Consider the following 24,290-nt stretch of genomic DNA (forward strand, 5'->3'; position numbering starts at 1 on the left):
ATGAAACCTGTGTGGTGGTAGGCAAGCTAGGAGAATGGACATTTCCAGATACTGCTACTGTTTGCAGGTGGCTAACATGGTGCTTAGGGCTCCTGTTTCAAGAATGACGATCACTCCAAACCTCTGTCTTACAGCAGTTAGGGTTATGCTTCAGATGCATATAAATAAATGCTGAAATATGAAATAAGTGAGTGCAGGACATCAAATGGTGCACTCAAATGCACGTCTGCTTCACAGCGCTGTCCCCACTTGCGGACTGAACAATAACACCTTCTTACAGGCCTGCAACATTGAGAAAATGAATAATCATTTACATTTCACAGAGATGACATTAAAATGAGAACTCGGAAGAGATGAGCACATCCATCACTCATGAGAATGGGCTTTGGTCATTGAGAAACACGTAAATGCTGTGAACGCATATTGGATGTGATAGAAAACAATGAATAGCTAGCTAGCTACTCAGTGGGGGTTCCTGCAAAAAAAATAGTGCGACCGTGTAATTAAAGCAACCTTAATTGAGAAATTTCCTAATTTCAGGGTGCCTAACTGTATGTCTTCAATAGTCATTTCATATAGAATTTTGTTGCAAACACAACACAATTACACCTTCATTATTTTCAAACCTAATTCTTAGTGTTTCAGAAATACGAACATTCATATGAACTGATGCGAATTTCTGGACAATGAAGAAATCGGTATGTTGCACTTGCACGTTGGCCGTACAATATAATCCAAAATAAACAGAAGTCCCTGTTTTGAAAATGTTTACAGAATCACAGTCACCCTCCTGGAGATTCATCTGCAGGAAAATGGCACCAGATTTTGGCAAGGCTCATTTATTATGCTTATACAAGACGCAATAGAACAAGTCTTGCCTGCAGGTATTTGTGCCTGTACTGCGAGGACTGATACAACACAGGTTCCTTGCCGCATTCAATCTCTCATTTTCTCTGATGTTCAGATTTGTTCTGGTTACTTTGACAGTTTCATAAGTTGTAGACTTCATTGTATGCAATTCCCCTCGCTCCCTTCCTAAAAAGGGCTCATAAATCTGTTAAACATGCATGAAATTAAAGGTGCACTTTAATGTCAGCTTCACAGGAAGACCTCCACATGCCTCCCCCCCCCCCCAAGAACCACCACGACATTGCTTCGGATTATCTATTTATTTATTTAAGTTCAGTTAAAACAAACATACAATGTTTCATTGAAACTGTGTTGCGCTCTCTGCCAACAAGTGCAGTCAGACTGTTGGCCTCTAACAATACAGTGGATATTCACATATGTACACGGATGTACCGTAGGATGCCTGAAGCCGACGGCCTAACAAAGCTGCTAGGTCGTAAAAGTTGTTAAATTGCTGCATTCAGGAGATTGTAACATCCATGGTAGATTTTACAGGAAAAGCATACACGAACCTGAACTACGCTTTTTATGGACCCAAGTGATGCCTGTGTTTACTGCAACATATACATTTGTAATAAATACAACCGTAGTGTTTTCCTACACACCTCAGGTGTTAACACGTTACCTCCATTTTTGTAGGTATTCCATGTTGTTGTAAAAGGACTTTTCCTTTGACAGTTGTTACACAGATGTACAACATGAACAACTCATTGAAATGATGTAATATTCAGTAATGAGAGAGGAATATATACATAAATCCCGAATCCCAAACCTACATTATATACATTATACTTACAGTATATACACACATACAATTTATGTACATAGACTATCATAAATATTGAAAAATAGGCTTAGGCTTAATGGATTAATGTTTTATAAATAATGTTACACTTATGACTGAAATATCATGGAAGACGGTAATGTCTAACTGAGGTGACAAAACAGTGGTTTAATACTGAAGCTGCTCTTTCAGGTGGTTTGTTATGTACGTGACTTTAGACAGACAAGTTTCAAAAAAACCATACATTCGAAATCAACCCAGCCAAGTGGAACTCAACTGTTGCAGGTAGAGAGCCAGCCATCAAAGAACAACACAATGCAAAAGCCAGAAATTGCTACACTAGGAGAATTAAGTGACGTGTATCATGCAACATTATGAGGTGTCATCACAAAATTTCTTCTCCTCTCTGGCTGCCAAGAAGGACTGTGGAGTGACTTCTCATTTCTACCTCCTCTCCTATGGTTACTGAAAGAAAGGAGGTTATTTTTCACTTTTTTTTTTTTTTTTTTTGTAAATACTGGCAAGGGAAGTGTTTCATCCCTTATGTGCTACAAATTGCTCAAAGGTAGACAACATTTTAAACCTCTTCCACCCTTCTACATTTGTGGAGAGGAAGAAGAAAAGCTGCCAAAGTACCGAGGCGCACGCTCAGCACTCCTGTACAGTGATCAGGTATCATGGGATAGTTAGCCACGGATGTCAAGTACCTGAGGCAGAGAAGTACCTAAGGAGCTTTAGTCAGTGCTGACTCCAGGATCGTTAATTGTCAGTTGAGTACCACTGAACTAATGATACAAACAACATAAAAGGAATCTAACTTCTCGTTACAGTTTTACATTACAGACTTAGCGACCAGTACTTATAGCCATGCAGAAGTATCGATACAAAATACCTGCAAGTTTTTCATAGATTTTAAATGGCTGGGCAGAGCTTGATGTTATCTGCCAAACAATGACTATGATTTAGATTTGTTCCTGATTGATTCTACAAGAGCAAAAAGTCTCGGGCACTGTCTAATCAATGGAATACAGGCCCCTACTTGTTCCCTCTGACATAAATACCGAGCAGAACATTGTAAATTGGATCTCTAAAACATTAAGTTAGATGAAGACAGCTGACCACATTGCCATGATTATTTCATTAATAATCTCTATCTAGGCTTTTGTACCCAATATTGTTATGTTTGAGAACCTCTTATAAGCCAAGTACGCTGTTACACAAGTGTTATTTCTCTTCAACCTGGGATAAGAATGAGAGATTAAACATGCACTAGAAACAAAACAGCTATCACAACCATACAGCACCTGTTTCATCAGCTAGCTAGCTAGGGCTCATAAGAAACTTACTTATTTCTGAAGCAAACAAGTATGAGATGACTATCCAGTCTATGAGGTTATCTTTAGTACTACTATACAGTATAAATTGGAAGAGGAATCCCAGTTGTGTTTGTGAAGAGAGTTTGTACCAAGCATGAAACACTGGTGCAGTTATTTTGTGGATTTGACTCAGAAACAGAATAGTCAAGTAATTCAAAATCCAATAATGGATAAGTAATTTGAGAAATACTGTACAGTTTTGGAATATTATACAACTAGTAAACTACATTAGGACCTTTTTCTTTTCCTACTGAGTGTTTCAAGATTGGACAGAAAAAAAAACGACAACAAACATTGCTACAACTGACAGTGGACCTTATTAATAAACAGAACTCCAGGAGGGAGTTTTATATCAATGGCATGATATGCTTCAGTGCCATTTAGTTTATATCTACAACAGAAAACAAACAAAGAACAATAAAAAAGCAAAAAACCCCAAACCCTGTCTTACCCAATTGCACTATTAAGTACCTCAAGAAGGGAAATGTCAACACCATCTTTTTGAGTTCTACATTAAGTATGTTTTCCTCAAACATACCTGTTCTAAAGGGTCGTTATTTTTTAAAGCTTGAAAATTTGGGTTTCCACACTATTCTTGGAAACAAAGATAACTGTCGTTTAAATTTAAGTATAGTGAAATAGGATTTTGAGGATTATTTTCACTATACTTCAAATTAATTGAATTTTATGGGAAGCATTTAAAATTAGAGGATTTTGACTTAAATTGGTTCATTTCTAATGACCAAAACAGAAGATATTTTTAAAATAAATTTTCTTCTAGTTATGCCTCTACAGAAAGGCAAACTAGATTTAATTTAGGACACTGATCAAATACTTTTATGAGCTCTTCTATGATATTCTTTCATTCTTTTTAGAAAAAAAAAAGTTTCTTAAAGTCAAAATAGTGCTTTTGAGGTCCATAAGAATTTTTGGTACAAAAAATAATAGTGTTTCTCTTTCTCTCTCTCTCATTGGTTATTTAAACACTTTGCTGTAAATTAAGAGTCATTTCTCACATCAAATGGTTCCATTAGGCACATTCAAGTAAAATAAAATATCCAAGTAACAATGACGAAAGCCAAACATGGCTTGATAAAAGTCTACAGAGAGTTCTGTCCATTCTCTGGAATGGAATAAAGTTGTCACTTCCTTCAGCCAGACACTCGTGATTTGATGTCAGTATCCATTTCCATCATGCAGAATAGTTTCTTAAAGGCAGAGTTCAGGTATTCTACAATCAGAAGAACCATCAACAAAGAATCTGCATTTTAAAGGAAGCTGAATAGCTCATTTTCATTCTCAGTAGGTATCTGAGTGAACACTGGCATTTGAAGTGGAGCAGTGAGTATTAGACCAGGTCAGTTAATGGCCATCGGATACATCACTATGGGTCCAATCTAGAATAATCAGTGTCATACACCCAGTCATCACAACTATACCACTTAGAAAGAATAACGCAGCCTGAAAAGAGAAAATATAAAGAAGCATTATCAGTTTTTGCTAGTGTATCTATAAGTCATGCTCATATAAGTCACAAATGCTGCTACTCATGAGGGAAGGATCAACTAGTGGAAAAAAACAAACCATCACAGTAAACAATAAGGAGATGGGCATCTGTCTTGTAACTGGGGTCTTTTTTCAAATAATACATTTTTTTTTCCAGTATAGCAGACATTACCCTCAACTGAGGGAAATTAACGTAGCTCTGCTGATAGCAGTCAGGCTGTGCCACTCTGCACTGGCTTGACTCTCAGTCAGTCTGAGATCAGTAAAAGCACCAACACCAGTCAGTCAGGAAGACCCAAATGATAGGTGGAGGTAAACTGTCATGAGTTAAATTAGATAAGTAAGTCTTGAAAGAAAATTTAAGGGAGAACCGCAAGGCTTTTTTGGATAGCAGTTGTTGGTAAACTGTTGAAAGCTGGTTCTCATCAGCATCAGAATGAACTAAATGTAGCACTACTGTTGAGATGAGATTAAAAGAAAAAAAAGCCACTGAAGTGAATTGAGCCTTGTGACGTCTCTCTCCTCAGTTCTGAGTACCTATATAACTTCTATATGTTACTTAAAATGACATTCAATGTCAATTCATTGACTTCCTTTACTAGGATTTCAAAGTCATGAAGAAGGAAACTAAAGCTTTTGCTCTGCATTAATAAAGGCAAGTGTAACCATTCTGTATTTGTCTATACATACCCCAATCTTTTGCACTGACTTCATTGGTTCCTTCTTCACTAGTTTGATATAGAAGGCAGAAGGCAGAATAAAGATCAGCATGGCAGCAGCAGATGCACCTGTGTTTACAAAGCACAAAAATGAAATTTTGTGAACAGGTAAACATAAATGAACAGGTAAATATAATTTAATTAGATCGTAACTGCATTTTCCAAGACTTAAGGAACTGCCTGAACTGACATGAAAATGCTTACCAATGAATCCGAAGATGTCTCGAATAGTAGGAACAAAGATAACAAGCACGTTGGTAAATGCCAGAAGAACAATTGTAATAGAACAGTGACGCCACCAGCTGAACTCTTTCCCTGCCCACAGTAGCTGGGTAATGGAACTGCGGATCTTTTAGTGAGAAGAAAAATGTAATAAAAAAAGACAGATTAGTTTTCATTGTCAAAGTCAGGGAGAGTAACCTGAATTTGACTTTCAAGTGTTTTAACATTTTCCTGAAAACTTCAGATTTTAATTAAAGCTGAAAGAACTGAAAGTAAAAATCTATTTTAAGTCTGCTTTCAGTTACCTAGATTTTAAGATTTTAAAAGCAGACTGAGGAAAATTCCAAGGAAAAATCTCTTTTTAACAACAATCTTTTTTTTTTCCCTTTAAATCTAAGGATGCTGTTCAACAACATACAGCTAATTGGCCAGAATTCCTACTAACAATGTACTTACAAAAACATGCTGATTTCTGTAAGCTGGTAACGTAAGTTCTTTTAGAAAGCGGCAATCTGTTCCACCAATCATATCAGGAAAACGATATAGCTGCATGTCTTTGTATCTACTGCTTTTAAATGTTGGCTATTTATTTATTTCATTTAACAGTATAGAGATATTTCAACAAGCTTATTAGAATATTTTTTTTTTCCACATTAGAGAAAAATTCTAGGAATTAATAAATTGAAGTTGCCAACTCAACAAATGACTACAGCAGGACAGATGAAAAATGATAGTAAGATTAAAAAAATCACTTACTGGGAAAATAACTACAGGTACGGTAAGGGTTACAGCCATAAGGACAGCGAGACGCACAATAAGAAGAAGAACATCAGGACCCAGATAAGCAGAGTAAGTATGAAGCAGTTCCGATTCAACATTTCCTAAAAAGAAAACGGTATTTTAATTAGATGTAGTTAACATAGTTCTCAAGACAACTGCGTCTGCACAATATCCTAAGTGAATCTACAGTTAGAGCAATGTTAACCAAGAACTTCACAGTTCTTGGAATACGTCTCCAATTTTATATGAGGATAACTTGGAGGCAACGAATCTGTTTTAATTCAATCTTAATCCTGTGCCTTAGGCCTAGTTCTACTACTGATCTACTTTTGGGTGCAGGCTTATAGAAATATTAAAAAAATGCAGTGTTATGTGGAACCCAAAGTAAGAGCTTGCTTGCTCTAACTTAAAAATAATACTGTGGTTTTGGAGAGCATAATTTATTTAAAAGAAAGCAGAGATGGTAATATTTACCATAAAACGTTAGGTATCCAAAAAGAGCAGCCAATAAATACATGAGGAACATGGCAAAAAAAGATACATAGGACACATTCATCATCCTTTTACGGCTTCGGCTATAAGAAGGAGAAAAAGAAATATTGTTAGCAATGAGAGGATGGCGGTTTATACTACTTTGTTTATGCAGTGAAATAATGGGCACATATCTAGCATTTACCCTTTCAGTTCTTCATAGATAGGAAGAATTGCAGGATGGCACACGAAGGAGAATGTTAGGATTGGGACAGCATAGACAGTCTGGAAAACATAAATATGTATTTTTTAAATAAGCAGACATTAGAAATACAATAAAAAAATCCATAAATTTCCAGTTTTGACTTAGGTTCTCTCTTTCATTTTTTTCATAAAGACTAGCTATTCTTTATAACTGAAACTTTGGCAAAAGTGAAGTATCTCAGACCCTGAGATACCAAATACTGTCAAATCTCACTGAAGTCCATGCTGAACTGAATATATTTGTATTTAGAACGATTTCTGCAACTCATCATAGCCTGATCTTGATATTGGCTATTATACATACTTCTTTCCCATGTGTCAAGATTCACCACTGTAATTGAGCTTATTTGTCAGAGTCAAGACTTGAATAAATTAGGTCCTTTTTCCCTTGTGTATATAGTCTTTCAGTGATTTTCAACACAGAATCTGATTTTCAGTCAGTTACCTGTGAGTTGAAGATGAAGTATTTCGGCTTGCAGGCATCATCGCTTGTTATGTTTTCATTTACCAAAGGTGCCAGCGTCGCATTTATTAATGTCATGTTCACTATGTCACTGCCCATAGGGCAAGGAATCTGAAACATCTTCCAAATTACCTAGAAATAATGTATTTATTGTTAGTTTGGCTAATGCAATATGTGAAACTTTTCAGAAACTCTGTTTAATTCCACTTCAAAATGCAGTTGGAAGTCTACAAAATTATACTTACAACAATCAGGAAGAAGACCATGCAAAGTAAGGAAAAACCACTGGTATAGCCCAAATATCCTGTAATCAAGAAAGATAAAAAACAAGGTCTAAGATAAAATATTCATGCCAAAATAAAATTAAGACAGAGTATTTTCCGAAAGTGATTTCCTTGGATTGCAATTTTCCTTACGTTGCATAAAAAAAAAAAAACTATATATAAACCTTCAAATTAATCTCAACCCAGATCTGGAAGTTCTCAAAGACACGTAAGGAAAATGCAGCATTGAGTTTGTGCTGCTGAACTTCATATACATGTGTGTATATATATATATATATATATATTTTAATAAATTATCTGATTTTTTATTATTATATACTAAATGTGAGTATACGACTAATTTTAGTGGAATACCCTCTGCAACAAGTTTGCCTTCCATTCTGTTTGTATTGATTCATTTAACTTGTAGGAATAAATAACTTTAGAAAGCAATTCACATTAAGACTTTCAGTTATTAAAGTTCCAGTACAGGATTATTTGAACAAATAGTGTGTTATCTAAGTTATTCAAATATATCACTGAAGTACAGACATTTCATGTAAAGCATCTGGTACAAATATTCTACTACTGCTTGGGAACTAGAATGAAAAAGCTGACTTCTATCTACACTGGAAAGACAATTTAACTGCCCAGGGCTAGCATTCCTATTCTTTTGAGGCTGCTACAGGATGGCTAATAACACTACTATACTATTTCACAGCTGACCAAGATAGGTCAAACTTTGTGATTAAAACACAAAGTACTGCTGATCCTTATTCTAAAGCTTTCCTATCTATTGTCCTTTTGTATTCCACAAACACATCTGTTGCCTTAGAGGCACTCATCTTGACCTTTTTTGTTTTTTTAAAATCAGGCTGAGACCAATTACCTAAACACTGAGCAGTCAGATGAGACAATCTTAAAGACGCTGTCAATTCACACAGCACTCCAAGACTCAAACATCCCATTAGCCATTTACTCACATTATTTTCAATGCATTTTTAATTTGATTGTACTCTACTGCTTACCTAAATTTTTCAGTAACGACAGGGGAAGAATGAGGATGACAGACACCAGCAGCACTAAATAGTCGCCATTCAGATACCATTCTCTGTAGGAAAAAGAGTATTTGTAAGTAATCGAAGCACTGAAAAATTACAACATTTGGTGGTTAGTCTCCACACTTATCTTCTCCTACAACACGTGGCTGCTATTTACATAAATACACTATCTGATATCACAAAGGATTAGCATTCAACTTACTACATGGAACTAGAGCCCTACAATACCTTCGTATCTCACCCCAAACCTACATTGTGCCTTTCCTTTAGTGTCCTTTTCCAAAATTAATATGCATCTGGAAGTCAGAAGACAAAAGTAAATGATTGACCAGAAGGAAAGCCAACTGGGATAAACCATGAAGAATAGTGATTTGCTTAAATGTTGATTCCCAACTCTCCAGATGTATTAGAATACAGCAGGGCCCCAGCAAGGTAACAATCCACTTTAATGGCAATAAAATTCTGTTGGGCGCCCTGCGGGAATTAAAGAAAAACAGATGAGGGCTGGAGTTAAGGCAGTAGCTCAAGCCCACTGGCTGGAAAATACCAAAAAAGCAGTGGGATTCTACTGGAAGCATGTTTAGTCCCTTCCTGTCGGAAGTTTTTTCTTCACATTGGTTTTGCCCTTTATTCCATAAAAAGCAAAAGCCATTTTTGATCAAACATTTTAGAGAGCTAGAAGGTGACCATCTTCCTTTGAAACATGGGAAAACAAAGCTAATCTCTGTAAATATAGTGCAGTTCCACTGAACTAACAGGAAAACTGATCTTGAGTAGTTCATTGTGGCAGAGCAATCACTTCCTTTATCTGATCCTACAGGAATATCCCATATTCTTTAAGTAATTCAAGTAACACTAAGCATTTATTTCCAAACATTAACACTTTATATACTGTCAGAAAATATATACAGAATATATTTCAAAATTGTATATTATTTAGATAAACAAAATTTAATTACCCAATTGGAAATTTGTGCATTCAAACTCAATGGCTGAATTATAAGCCTATTATAAACCCATATGCTAGTTGAAATATGGAATAACTTTAACAGACTTGCTCTGGATATAGGTAGCAAGTGAAAAAACGATTTGATTCTTTCCCCAAGTTTACCTGGGATAGCTGAATGTAAAAAATGTATTTTACGAAGTTCAGATGTGTAGGACATTAATGTGGTAAGCTCTTATTTCTCCATTTATTTTTTAAATGTAACAGATAAATCTAAAAGAAATCAGCACAGACTCATGGCATTTGCGAGTCATAAGAATGTACACACTGTTACTGTGTACGTACAACAAAGAGCATTGAGACTTCCAAACCAAGGACTTAACAGCTTTTCAGTACTGAGGACTGAAGAATGGGACTGCACAGCTTCAAAATACAGCTGAGTATTTTAAAAATTGCAGAACAAACTGTAAAAACGGAGATACTCTTTGTAATATTGTTGCAGAATTCCAGAACATTTTCTTCTACAGTAAGCATTATTTTGGGACATTTAAACAGGTAAGTGCTTACATTTTAGGCACCAGGCTGCCAGAGTGGAATCCATGCCAATGGTAGCCACCCAGCCTCCCCTAAGCAATGCATGGAGAGAGTCAGTTAAACGGGGTCCACAGTTGCTACAGCACTGAGAAAAGATTTACTTTAAATCAGTGTACAGCTACCTAGTATCAGCCAAGAAGAAAACACTGTAGATATAAATCTCTCAGACACTGCTGCCTCAGTTGCAGAGCAGCAGCTTTATTTATGCAATGCAACTCACAGTGCTGAAACTTCCCTCTTGAATTATAATTGATTTTGAATTCTTCTCTGAAGACAAGTCAGTTAAAAATATTTGTCTCCAAGCCCCCTTATAAGTATTGCCAACTTCCTTAAGAAGTGGAACATAAGGACTTGGATTCAATCAAACGAGGGAAATGAACTGTCCCAGGAATGAACTTGTAAGAACTACACTATTAAGCAAATCAGGTATTGTATTCTTCATCTGAATACATTAAAAAATAAAAATAAAAAAATAGCACTGTCATCATGACAATATCCACCAGCAAGCTGTATGAACACCAAATGGCTTGAACCCCTTGGGGAACACAGGCAGAAAAATGCCTACCTTCTGAACTCAGGCTTAGGTGTAAGTTGGAGTCTTGAGCTGCTCAGCCCTCTCAAGACTGGGACACTTCAGGACAAGGCACAGAAGTACAACTCTGAAGAGTGAGATTTATAGCACTTAACTCTATCCATCTAAGTTAGGCGTCTTGTTTTAGTTAGCTGTTTTTACATACCCTCTCAATACAGAGTGACATGATAGATCACTCATCGGAGATGCCCAAAACAGGTGTCTAAGTCAGGTGCGCTAAACTGACCACTACAAAGAACCTTCTCTCTTCAAAGATTATGCAAAGACCAGAGTAATGATGAGCTCAAAATCTAACTTTCAGACCAGTACAGTTAGGTAACATGAACTCTACTCAAGGCATCCTCATTAAGAGCCAAGCAGGAAAGCCACAATGGAGTTAAGTTGTCTCCAGGACTAACTGGCAAGGAGTTCATGATTTTGGTCTTGGGCATATGAACTCTTTTAGTTCAGTGTTTAGTCCCCACACCTTTTTTGAAAGCTGCCCCTTATGACATTTATTACATGAGTTCACCTAACTTGTACATTCCATCACTTCCCCGCAATGTTAACATGAGAAAACCAAAACAATCACTCAACACTAGTTGGAATATAATTTAAAAAACAATACATAATAGCATTTACCTTTCCTTATCAAGAGTATGTACTGCCATACATATGTTACACGTACATACATCAACACTTACCTGATGTTCTTTAGAGAACAGCTTTCTGTAATAAGATGCAATACCTGTGTTTTTCTACCCTTTTCCAAGGACAGGCTGGATCTAAATGTAGTGGAGCACTCAGGGGAAGGGCAAACTTACTGTATCTCTGTCTGAGTAAGAAGCTACCCTATGATGTATCGAACGTGGTCTTCATATAAAGATATATACAGTCTCCATATTTGTTTCTCCTAATAGTTTCTCTGATGAGGAGTTCTAACACCTACCCTGTGTTCTCTTCGATGTTCATAAATGTCTTGATGACCAATGGTAACTCATATTTCACTATGAAGAGGTAGCTTGACATAGCTGTAGGTGAATAACATCATAGATCATTACAAATATAGAATATGTCACAAGATGCAAGAATCACATAACATGTTTCATAACCTCACTTGAACACAAGCAGTTAATGAATACATGTTGTGTGAAAAAAAGTCTCCACAATAAGTAGGGAACAATTATTATGGATGATATAGACATTATAAGATCTTGCCCTCACCTCCAATGTTCTGCATTGTGATTGATCCAGAAGCAGCAAGTTTTCCAGCCATACCAAATGCCTTCATTCCCAATTGTTCATACAATAAAGATCCTAAAAGAAAGAAAAACAACCCATTGGAACTGCATTTCCCCAAAACATAGTATGAGACAAACACCACGCTTGCAAAATAATACTTCGACATACCTCCTTCATTGGCAGTCTTCAAAAGGAGATGCACTGAATACAAAGAAACTATTGAGACAAATAGCAGGAGTATCCTGGGGGGTGGAAAAACATGCAACTTTTTAATAGCCATAAATGACTTATCGTAACCTTATTAAATAAAGGCAGATCAAACAATGAAAGAAAAATCGTATTAAAATATTATCTGGGAATAAACTGTAGACTCTAAGGCCAGCTAAAAGCATTTTGAAAACCCAATTAATACCTCGTTTAAAAGGGATTTTATATGAAAATGCATTTCAGAGGAATACATTTTAGAGGAATTCTAATGTAGTATTAACCTATTCAGTATAAGGCAGCATTAGCAAGGACAAGTATCAGGTCATTTCAGTTGGATACATTTGATATGAATTATTTAACAAACTACCAATGGCAATGGCTTTGTATCACTGTTGGAAACTGCATTTCTCCTGTCTTCCTTGTTGAGCAGTATGTCCTGAGTGTATCAGCTAAAACTGCAGCTGAAGTAAAGACTACCTTAGTCATGAACAAATCAGCCTTTCAGCTTAAACATATAAACATGTTTTTTTTTTTTTTTTTTTAATGTAAAGATGAAACTGCGAAAGCCTTGAAGGACGTACTGAAAATGAATGTATGTTGAGAGCTGTGCACTTAGTCTTCAAACGGAAATGTAAGTTTACATTAAAAAAAATACTTTATTGGCTCAAAAGTTATTTTTCCTGTGTGATTACATGGGAATTGATAGTGGCTTGTTTATCTTCTCCACAGATTTTACATGCTGCATATATTACTTGCAGAAACACAGCTTTGAAACACCTAAAATTCAGATCTCTGAAGTGAACCACAGCAAATGCACTTCCTGGAGTGGCACACTAGGGGGGACTTCTTTACAGCTGATGAACACTGTGGAAAACTACAATGTATTCAAAACCCCCTGGCCTTTCTTACACCAAAAGGAGCAAGCTACTTTACTATAAACTTAAGAAGCGGCACATTTGCTAAAAAACATGAAGCTCCTTTTAGAGCTCTCAGTGTAATCTGTCAATTTCCTTTTGTGTCATTTTTAGCGTTGCTGAAATTAGTAAATATAGTACAAAGACGTGGAAACAAGAACATCTAAGAAAAAAGCTTCACAGATCTGTTCAAGGGATCCAGGAAACTTGCGTTAGCGTGCCAATTCTACACCAACGCATGCACACACAAATAAACCTCTGTGTTTCTGACAGGCACAGATTTAACCAGGATTTAATTTAGGCATCAACTAGAAACAGTACAGTGAGATGCGTAAAAGGTTACATTTAATTACGTTTAATTAAAACAATACAGGTTCTGGATCCTTTAGTCCTAACCTTGAATGGCTGCTTAGAGTGTTGACAAGATCAGTCAGCAAACTCATCTAGAAGCTCACTCAGTTTCTGGCTTCAGGACCGTATCACTAGTTTATTTAGTACAGCGCTGACAAGTGATTCCACGCAGTCTTCTAAGAATTTACTGTCATAATCAACTGCATCTGGATCTGAATCTGTAACCTAGTTATTAAAAGATGTCTGTAATGCCCTCATTGTCATCATAAGCCCTCAGTATCATTAGTGATTGACAATTCTGCTTTCCTGCATCAGAACTCTACCAACTACATCAGATCTTGAAGTGTAACACGCTAGTTTATCGTTGAATTGGCACTAATGCAAATAGATTTCAATGCACTAACTGGAAATGAAAGGTAAATAAATGAACTCTGCACCCAATTGTTGATTTGATGGCTTTAAGCATTCTTTCTTCTTCAGAAAAGAAGCCCCCCATCATGTACAAATCTGTTTAGATATCCAACTTTGTATTTCCTTCTCCCTTCATTTTTGTTTCTCCTCAGAGATGGTTAAACGTGCATTATTCTGGTTATCTTATGCCTGCTATAAAACATCTTCAACTGACGTGTGAACAGGTGAAATATCTCTCTATTCTGAATTTATGGCAAATTGTTCCTTCTGCTTAGTATCATCTAAGTGAGTATTAGGATTCCCCTTTGCACACAGTCACTTAAATTGCATGTTGTGTTAGCCAAACTGCCTTCAATATATGAAACATCTCCTTTCCCAGGACATTTAGAAGCACTGTAGGTAACTGTTTCCTCATGCAATTTCCAATTACGCTACTACAGTCTTTTCTTACACCTGAAAGGTTCTGCCAATACAGATCTAGCAATAAAGATATGCTGGTTATTCCACATGCAGAGAGACAGGGATTTTTATAGGTGTCATTCAAATCAGTTCCCTGAATTGAGTAAAAGCACAGCAAGAAAAAGGACTTCTTTGTTGATGTAAATACATTATTCCTTATAGGCATAACTATGTCAGTGGAGGAAAAGGAGACCCTATCCTCGATCAGGGGTATCAGGACACAGAATTTTATAAGAGCAGAGAAGACCAGATTTACGGAAGACAAAAATAATCCTCTTCCTCCTAGTTTTTTCTTCTAACTCACTACAGCCAAATACTATACTTTCTGTGCAATTATGACTTCAAGTCATGACCACAGGAATTTTTCTATTAGTTTTCATTTGAATTACGGACTTTTCAAGGGAAGTCTATCAGTTTCTCATGAAGAATCTACAGCTAACAAAGCAAAGGAAAAGTCACTGTAAATAGTTTTGTAGATTAGAGAACTTGCAATGTAGTTGTTTAGCTTTTACAAGTCCCTCCAAACGTATCACAACTGTTTTAATGAAAACAACCCATAAATACTAAAATGCAATCCTGCACCTACGGCAATGACTAGGTTATTTTGTAAAGGTCAAATTTTTACCTCAAACATTTATCCATTATCAGTTACACATCAGAAAGTTGTTTTTTTGATGAACCAAAAGATACTTACACAAAAAGAGCAATTCCAGTGTTAGCCATGGCATAAGAAAGACCAAGGATGCCACTACCCACAATAGCATTGCTCAGATTAAATACTGACATTCCAAAGGAAGTAGTACCCGGATGCTGAGAAAAGGGAGATAGGTCATAATTAATAGAAAGTCGTTACTCATTTCAGAATTAAAACAAACATCTATTTGGCAAGAAAGCATTTTTCTGGCTTTGAAAGGTCATTACTAGGTACTTACATACTGAGTTTCGTATTTCTTCTTTCCAGCGTTGGAGTCGAGCAAGAAATTCTGATTTTCTGGATCCATATCGGCGTAGTGGCTGGAGAAAACATCGCACGATCAGCGACCATCGCGGACAAACTCGCGCAGCCGCTTCCCGAGTACCGTTTCCGTTGGAAAGCGAGGGAAGCGCGCCACCCGCCCGCAGGGAGAGCCCCCCGAGGGCACAGCACACCGCCCGCACACCTCCGCGGCGGCTGCGGCCCCGTTCCGTCCCCGCACGCCGCGCCCCGCGCCCGGCGGAGCCCCCTGACCTCTTCATGGCGGTCGGCTTGGTGGGGTAGGGATAGCTGAAGTCGTTGCTGTTGGAGCTGTAGCTGCTGCTGTCCTCGTCGGGCGAGATGTTGAACTTGCCCATCTCGGCGCTGCTCATGGCGCGGCGGAGCCCTGCGCGGCGGCGGCGGCCGCTCTTTTGTGTCCTTGGCGGCGGGGCGGCCGCGCCTGCGGGAGGGAGGGGGGGGGAAGGGGGGGGGGGGGGGGGGCGACGTCAGTGCCGCAGCGGGAGCCGCGGCCCGTCACGTGGGCGGCGCGCGCCTGCCCGCCGCCGAGTGGAAAAGTACCAGCGCGCGGCGCGGGGGGCGCGCGGCGCGGGGGCGCGCGCACGAAGGTGGCGGCGCGGGCACGGCCCGGCCCCGGCCCCTCGGATGGGGCTGGGGGAGCGCCCTCCTCCCCCCCCCCCCCCCAACACAGCCCCACGTACCGGAGCGCGGACTGATGCAACACCGCCGGGAGATTGTCACAGCGGCCCCCCCCCGCCCTCCTCCCCTCCGCCTTCAGGAGGATAACGCCAGGCTGCGCCGCGGCGGGGCTTTATTTATTTATTTATTTATTTATTTTCCCGTCCCTCACCCTGCCCGGGATGCGGCAGCGGCCGGCGCACAAAGGCCGAGCCCCGCCGCAGCCCCCCCGAGCCGCGCCTTACCTCTGCTGTCGGAGCCGGGGCGAGGTTTCCTCGGGGGCAACCAGGCGCTCCTCGCAAGGACGAGCAAAAATCCTCCGCTACAAAAGCGGCGGCGGAACGAGCGCCCAGCTAACCCCTAAATAAATAAAGGCAGGGGGGAGGATAAAACTCGCTCGAAGTGCCGGCGGCGCGAGAGGCGGATGAGAAATAGCGTTTCCCGTGGGTCTGAGCGGTGCGAGTGCGGCGGCGGCGCTGCCTGTCTGACGGCCCCCGCGGGGCGCCGCCGCTCTTCAGGCAGGAATGCGGCCGCGTCATCGCGGAGGGGCCGCCCGCCGGCACCGCACCGCGCCGCCCCCCGACCGGCCCGGCCCTACCCTGCCCGGCCCGGCCCTGCCCTTCCCTTCCCGGCCCGGCCCACGGGGGTCGGCTGCGTGCGGGCACCGGGAGGCGAAGCCCGGCCGCCGCTTGCTGCGGGGCCGGTGCTTGCGGTACGGGGGGAGCGCTGAAATTCCTGTCAGGGGAGCGCCCCAGGCTGCGTCGCTCCGTGCCCCAGCCCCACACAGGACAGCGGGGGGCACTCCCTCGACGCCTCCCCCCTTGCCCTCGCCCGGACGGGGCCGCTCACGCGGAGCGAGGCCACTCACGGCCCCCGGCTCCACGCGGCCGGGGGGGGGGGGGGGGGGGGGGCGGGTGAGGTGTGAGGCGCGAGGCCGGGCCGCGACCGTTAGCGCCGCAGAACGTTCCAGAGCGCGCGGGGGGCGGGGCCGAAAATTTTCCATCCCCGCAGTGCTGGCCCCGCCCCCACCCGCCGTGTGACGTCACTCCCACCTCAGTACCCCCCCCCCCCCCCCCCCCCCGCTCCCTCCCCTCAGCCGCTGAGGCGGGGCCGGGGGCGCTGCGGCGCCTTCCCGCCGGGTGCCCGCCGCCGGGGGCCGCTGAGGGGCCCTGCGAGGGGACCGGGGGTCGCTGCGAGGGGACCGCGGGTCCTGGCGGCCACCCGAGGGGTTTTGGGGCCGTTTTTCGGCCCCCGACCTCACGGCGTGCCCCGGAGCCAGGTCGCCCACCTTCTCCAGTCAGCGCGGCGTTCGGCAGCCGTTAGCAGTGTTTGTGAGGGAGGTCACGCCGACCTCGGCGCTGTGGGTTTTGCTCCTGTCTCGACAAACGAGGAGACATCCCTTATGTTCTGGGGACAGCAACTAGTGGAGACACTGGCAGCAGCATCCTTCTGAAGGGTGGTTCGGTGTGCGCTGATTGCTGCTCCGTCCAGCACACCACACGAACAGAGTAACTGCAGACCCCATCACAGGTGTGAACCACTTGCCATGATCAGTACAATTTCCACAACAAAAAAGTTACAAACTGAAGTTACAGAAAGAAACAGTCACAGTGATGTTAGATGCGACAGAAAAAACAGCCTCACTGTACAAGTGCTTGATTTATTTTTTTTCCAGAACTGTCCTCGTATATAGAAAACCACAATGAGGTTTCTGCGCTCATTTATGAGAATAAAAACTGGTAAAATACATTTAGGAAGAAAAATCGCAATTTCTGTATCTAATGGCTCCATTATTGGCAGGCTCACTGTGCAACATGCGAGTGCTATCCGCACCAGGCTGGAATATTGAGTCTGTAAAATCTTTACCCATTTAGCCCGTTTGATGGTCCAAATGGTCTACTTTTTCAAGCGGTTTTAAGTAATGCCTCACTGATTGAATTATAATTTTCCTGACTGTAATTGCCAAGAATGTCCTTGGCAAAACATACATACAATGTGTTTCATCCAATTTTGAAATATATTTTGTAATCAGAATAATAAAAGTTAATATTCATCAGTTCCTCCCACCATAGTTTCAACAATTCGTTTGTTTTCATTGGGACATTGCTTTTCTTCCCTTTTCTTTTTTTTTAGTATTATGTTCTTTTTTCCTTCCCTTTCAGCCTCCTTATCCTTTATCCCTCTGTCTCCCCTTATCACTTTACCTTCATTTTTTTTATCCCTCTTTATCACTTTTTTTTTATCTGTTGAGTGTATCTACTCATTCCAAGCTTCCTTACAAAGTTTCAAGACTTAGGATAGTTAAGAAGGAACTTTTTGCAAAATTTTGGAGAATAAAGACTGCTGAAGATTTTTGTTTTCTAAATACTGAAAAATATGTTTCTGTATTTTCTTGCATGGGGTGATTTGTCCTGTTCTTCCTATGCTAGTTAGGTTCCTCTTGCTGAAAGACCATATAATCATTTAGGGAGGAGTATTTACACTTTCAAAACAAAACAAAGCAAAAGCAGACAAACGAAAATAAGGTATATTATTATATGGATGTTGTAAAATAAAGTATGATTTAGTCTTTAGTTAGGTCTTGAAGAAACTGAGTTATCTTCACATATATAGAAATGAACTGGAGTTTCTGGGTTATTATACAGGAATGCAATAGGGTTTTTGTAGCTGGAGAGCTATATGCTGTACACTTCCAAACTTCTGTTTGCAGCTTCATCTGCACTGTAGGTTCACCTCTCACTCTGATATGGCCTACCAGTTCTCAACCTGTGAACGATTTCTTTTAAAATTTGATTTGATTTTTTTTGTTTTGTTTAGAAAAAGGAGTAGGTGGTAACTGTGAGTGTTTTTTTCTTTGGTTATGTTTTAGCAAATAGAAGGCCTTTATAACATGGGAGGTTCTTGTTTCATACTGTTTCTTCTTACATATATAAACAAACCTGGTAGAACACTTCAAACTACCTGTAGCACATGACCGGCAGAGTAATTTATGTTTACGGTATGCATCGAAAAGTTGCGTGTACAGTAACACTGTAAAAGCCAAGTCTGTCCACATGGTTTTTAGATGATACTTCCTAAACTGCCCAAAGGACATGTAATGAAATATGTAATATGGTATGCAAAGCAATCTGCACTGAAAGCTGCATAACATTCAGTTTGCCCGTGTCTTGTGTGTGAATACTAGAAAATTTTTTATACTGTATTCTCCATCTGTTGAACCCCTAGGTACTGACAAGAGTTTGCAGAAGGGTGGTAACGCAGAGTAGTGTCAGAGACCTGAGGGCTGTGTTGTACCCTGACTGAGCACCTGCACTGCGGCCTCCTCTGCACGGCAGACATGGTTGGTCACGAGGAAGGTGGAAGTGTGGGTGAGTGGGGAGAAGACAAGATTCACAGCTCTGCCGCGTAGACCCAGTGGTCCAGGAAGATGCAGACGGGGCTGAGGATTCCAGCTCCCTTCCAACCAGTTCGGTTCATTCTTACCTCACATTGACTGCCTGTGGCATGCAATTAATGAAATTATAGGTTTTGATTATATGCTTTCTCAAACAAAACTTCTACTGAAGCCAAGAGGAATTACGAGTGTGTAAGGAATGCAGGATTGCATATCCTGCCTCTTGGGCTTTGTGATGGTGAGTCGGAGTTACATATTAAACTTGGTTTAAGCCCTAATTTTTTCCCTCTGTGTTTATCCTAGTCTAGTTTCAGTTTTGCAATATGAAAACAACAAAATCACTATGTTAAGAGCATAAGCAACAGCATTCTTTTAAAAAATAGTACATTTACTATAATTATAACTTGGATGTAAACCAAAAATAGGGAGACATTCTGAATCTGAGTTTTAAAGCCATCTGAGTATGCTGCTACACTGCGGAAAACTCAAAACAGTGGGTGCTGCATATGATATGTAGTACTACTCATCCACATGAAACTGTCAGCCTTAAATGGACATTGCCAACTGCTATAAAAATAATTTTTACTTTATGTTTTCAACTCCGTAACATTTTTAGGGGGCTTAAAAATAGCATTTCTCCATCAATCTTGACTCATCTTTTCCACTCAGCAAACACTGATTTTTTTTTTTTCCTGTGTGAAATTAACATGAGTTTTTAAGTATATCTTTTCATTTTTTCAGTATGAGTCTAGAAAAGTTTTGGGAATGGGATTCGTTAATTAACTGAAACTAGCATTTTCTATAAGCCATCCCACATATTATTATTTTTTAAGATTTTTATGGGAACAAAAGCTACTATTTTTGTTCTTTTACTACTTGCTGGTGGCAGAGAGTATAACTTAAGATATGCATTTGGATTCCCAGAGATGTTTTCACCATAATTACAGCAGTCTGTACATCAGTACCACTTACTATGTCAGCAGATCTTCGAGCATATTGTCAACTAAATAATGCTTCAGATCTTGGAAAACTCACTGGCATTTTTGTGGGTCCCTTGGAAATAGTGTAAGTTTAAAAAAATTGACAGAGCTCTCTAGGCAAGGCTCTGTGAAAGAACTGTATTCAGAAGGGGAAAAAAATAATCTGTGATACGTGGTACTTGTGTAGTTACTGAGATGCTTCTGTACTTCACCAGTTAGAGTAAGTATAGATGCACTGATGGCGCAAAAAAGGCAGGCTAAGGCAGGAGATCAATAAGCTGTATACTTTGATGGAAAACAAAGCCTCGGTGAACCACCAAGGTTAGCTCCCCACTTCGAATTGCTTGCTAAAAAATATACTGCAAACTGATAGCAATGCAAACATATTTTAATTGGATCTCCGTTCTGTAAGTGCTTGTGTGAAATTGTATGTACTATCTTCTTTTTTGGAAAATTGTTGGCATTCCTAAATATTTTGAGGATTGGATCCTACTCTGTGGGCAACAACCATTACCTACTGAACTTAAAATTCCACTTCTCATCTACATCTATGTAAAGAACAAGAATGGCTTTTCACAGTACCTCAAAAGGCCCCAAAAATCTGATACTTTGTCCCTGACAGTGGCCAATAAAGGCTTCCTCTGTGACAAAACATAGGAAAGAGCATAAAAGGAGAACCATGCAGTTTACGTTCTAGGTTATCGAGATTGTATCTACATTTGTATTTAATGGTTTCCAATACTCATCTGCAAGAAATTGTTAAACCCACATGTAATCTGGCATTTATCGTAGGCGATGGCAAAGCTTACTTAGGCATTTACAGAAACTTCTTCCATTTGTTATTTTTTTCCAGAACATTTTCTTGATCAATATACTTGAGATCCCTATGTTTTGCACAGTAAGAACTGGGTTTTATGTACCTTTATTATACTTTGCACAGTGGTCTTTCCTGAAGCCAAGGAGCTGGTTGTAGTCAATCTGATAGAAACTTTCATATCTTTACTTTTGCTGGATTCCTGTACTAGAGAAAATGAATAGTGCTATAGGTGTTGTAGGTGTCTTCTCATTTCTTAAAGAATAGCATTTAGAAATTTAAACCTGGACTCCCCTACAGAATGGCAGGAAGCAGATTTTATTTTATTTTTTATTTTTTGTGCATGAACACATTTGCAGTGTGTTCAGTCTGATATAATATGCATATGCACATTTTAACTTCCCGAGGAAGGACTTTTCCACTGGCTTTTTAGATTGAGTTTTTGCTGTAGATCTATCCTAAGCTGGCTGGTGTCCACATGTAGAAAACTTGTAGCTCTTTATTTTTTTATTCTGGAAAGATGGTTTTTAATTTTTAATATTTATGAGCAACATTTGTAAACATTTAGAGTGTGGTAAGAAAAATCGTTCTACTACCTGAGCGTGGACGGTTTTTCAATGAGCAAAATGGACATCTTCAATTTAGTCAGAAATCCGCATGGATCAATTCCTCGCAAAAATTTGGAATTGTTAGATAAATCTCTGTCCCTTATATACAACGAAAAGATCAAAAATAAATTGGTGGAAAACCTACCATGTGCACTCAGTACGGTGGGAAGGACGTTTTTGTTTATATACATACTGGGGAATTTCTTTTCTTGTAAAGATGTTGCCCCTTCTGTTTATCTCCCACGTGCAGGGTATTTTTACTGCTTATTTAGCAGCTGCTGAGTCACACTTTTGCCGAATGACTGACAACCTCTGTTTCTCCTTAGAGCTGTTAGACCCTCCCTGCTGTGTATCAGGCGAGGAGTGTTACGCCCCTTGCTTGGGAAATGAAAGTATGACACAGCATTACAGCTGAATTCACTGAAAATGCTATAAGCGGGAGAAGAAAGGCATTTAGGCAGCTATGCAAAGTAAATCAAAATCTATCCACATTAAATCATTTACAGGCAGTAATGACTCGTTGTTATTTAAAGGAAAGAATATGACAGTGTTCATTCCAGTGTGCTGAGCTAGGAGGTTTGCAGTGCGGTAATCCAGGGGGAATTTTGCTCAAATATTTAAGGAGTACTAAACCGGGGAGATAGATGTTACTCTGTTGGCTATGTTTTCTGAACAAATATCTTCATAACTACAGTGGTTAAATCTAAATCTAGATAATCTACAATTTATGATACCAATATATAATCTATATTGAATAGTTTGTGAGGCCAAAATAAGCTACAAGAAGCTGTAAACACTGACTGCCTTTTCATAAACGTAGGCAAGTTTTACTATGGACCCATAAAATATGTCCATTGCATTTGTTTCTCCTTCCTGTATGATGTTTTAAATTTTCTCTGCCGTGAATGTGTAAGTACGTTTGGATCGTGACAAGCAGAATCCAGTGCAAGTTTACAGAAGTATCTACAGCTTATTTTAAAATCCTCAAAGTACTTGGTTTATACAGCTGCTAGGAACACAATTATCCCATAAACATCATGGCACTTCACATTTTGTTTAGCCATTTGCGTTCTTTGTAAAATGCATAGGTATAGTCTTTTAACTGAGACTGAAATTTACCTTGGACCATTAAAGATTTTACTGTAATTTGTCATGTAAACATGTGTCTTTTTGAGATTTATTGTACCCCTGTGATATAGGAAAAACATTTTCTGGATCAGCACACACGTGGAACAATCCACATATCTTGCAACCACCCCCAAAGAAATGCAGAACGTCTACATCACAAGTTCTCCCTTTTATTCCACATAAAATGCCCTTGCATGCATAGATAAACACATGCAAAGAAACTTAATTAGAAGGTGATCGTGGCTGCTGCTAATGAGCAAGGAGGCTACAAGAAGTAATGCAGCCTGGAATCCCTTCACCAGAAATTTAAGATCATTTATGATCTTGAGAAATATTGTTAAGTAGATCAACTAATTAGTGTTGAAATTAGTAACATTTTTAAAAAGAGAAGCATGCTTTTTAGTCATCTTTGGAGTTAATCATGGCTAGAGAATGTTAGTATTAAACACAATTTGTTCCTTTCTATTCTGATTACTAAGTCATTTTAAACATCATGTTAGTTTACTGAACTCCTCAAGGTCATAATCCATATTTATATAATCTTCTACTAAAAAGTCCAAAACGGACTCTCACATGAGAAATGTTAAGATAATATCAGTGAGAATTTGGCTGCAGGATGAAGCAGAGTTTAGGCAATAATTACTATATCAGTGCACTAGACAGATATATTATTTATTTGTTTTTCATATGCATTACAAATATTATTTAAAAATTTTAGTATTATACGTAAAAAATACCATTCACTGTTGAATAGAAACTCAGAGACCTTCATTGCTGCGAAAATTGACTTAGAAAACATACACATTCTTTTAATAGTTTTTTTCCTTTCTCTTAAGACATTTAACGCGATATCACAGTAGAGAGAATTAACTGATCTGGACAAAATCACACGAACCTATCCCTGGAGTTTCCCTAAGTGCAGGCAAGACATCTTTTGTTCCATTGCTTTTGGCTTTGTTTATCCCTGTCTACCTAACGTCCATGACCCATACTCCTGAGATCAGATTGGCACCTTGTAGAACCTTTATGACAGAAAAAAAGACTTCTTGACTATTTTTAATTTTATGCAGTTTTGAAATTAACTTATAGCAAGGCTTTACAAGAAAAAGAGAGACTGGAGGCGGAGGAGGACACATTATAAGGAGTCACAGAGAGGCAGAAAAGTCTCCAGCAAGGCCAGTTCATTACTTTATTCACTAAAT

The 24,290-nt window shown here is 39.5% G+C and overlaps 1 protein-coding gene across 2 annotated transcripts; it reads right to left on the bottom strand.

Annotated features, from left to right (window-relative positions):
* Window positions 1-1,154: 1,154 nt before the first annotated feature.
* SLC38A2 (solute carrier family 38 member 2) lies at window positions 1,155-16,746 on the bottom strand. 2 transcript variants are annotated; one of them, XM_048065919.2, is made up of 16 exons: window positions 16,410-16,737; window positions 15,742-15,928; window positions 15,446-15,527; window positions 15,208-15,323; window positions 12,340-12,413; window positions 12,154-12,246; window positions 11,879-11,960; window positions 8,786-8,868; window positions 7,740-7,798; window positions 7,477-7,626; window positions 6,973-7,052; window positions 6,771-6,871; window positions 6,273-6,397; window positions 5,499-5,643; window positions 5,266-5,363; window positions 1,155-4,530 (listed from the first exon to the last, which is right to left on the bottom strand). In XM_048065919.2, exons 2-16 carry the CDS (start codon window positions 15,858-15,860, stop codon window positions 4,432-4,434), a joined length of 1,506 nt encoding a protein of 501 aa, XP_047921876.1. In that variant the 5' UTR covers window positions 15,861-15,928; window positions 16,410-16,737; the 3' UTR covers window positions 1,155-4,431. The 2 variants fall into 2 exon arrangements, with proteins under 2 accessions (XP_047921876.1, XP_047921874.1); XM_048065917.2 differs by having other exon boundaries at window positions 5,266-5,643; window positions 16,410-16,746.
* Between the last annotated feature and the right edge of the window lie 7,544 nt (window positions 16,747-24,290).

Source organism: Anser cygnoides, chromosome 1 (assembly GCF_040182565.1).
Source record: "Anser cygnoides isolate HZ-2024a breed goose chromosome 1, Taihu_goose_T2T_genome, whole genome shotgun sequence".
Classification (NCBI taxonomy): Eukaryota; Metazoa; Chordata; class Aves; order Anseriformes; family Anatidae; genus Anser; species Anser cygnoides.

Bases quoted from the DNA above. Each gene is read 5' to 3' on its own strand.
- SLC38A2 (XM_048065917.2), bottom strand. From the start codon at position 15,860: ATGAGCAGCGCCGAGATGGGCAAGTTCAACATCTCGCCCGACGAGGAC. The intron at 7,627-7,739 runs GTAAGTATAATT...CATTATTTCTAG, and splicing joins TGGTCTTCTTCCTGATTGTT to GTAATTTGGAAGATGTTTCA. The intron at 6,872-6,972 runs GTAAATGCTAGA...TCCTTCTTATAG, and splicing joins ATCTATGAAGAACTGAAAGG to CCGAAGCCGTAAAAGGATGA.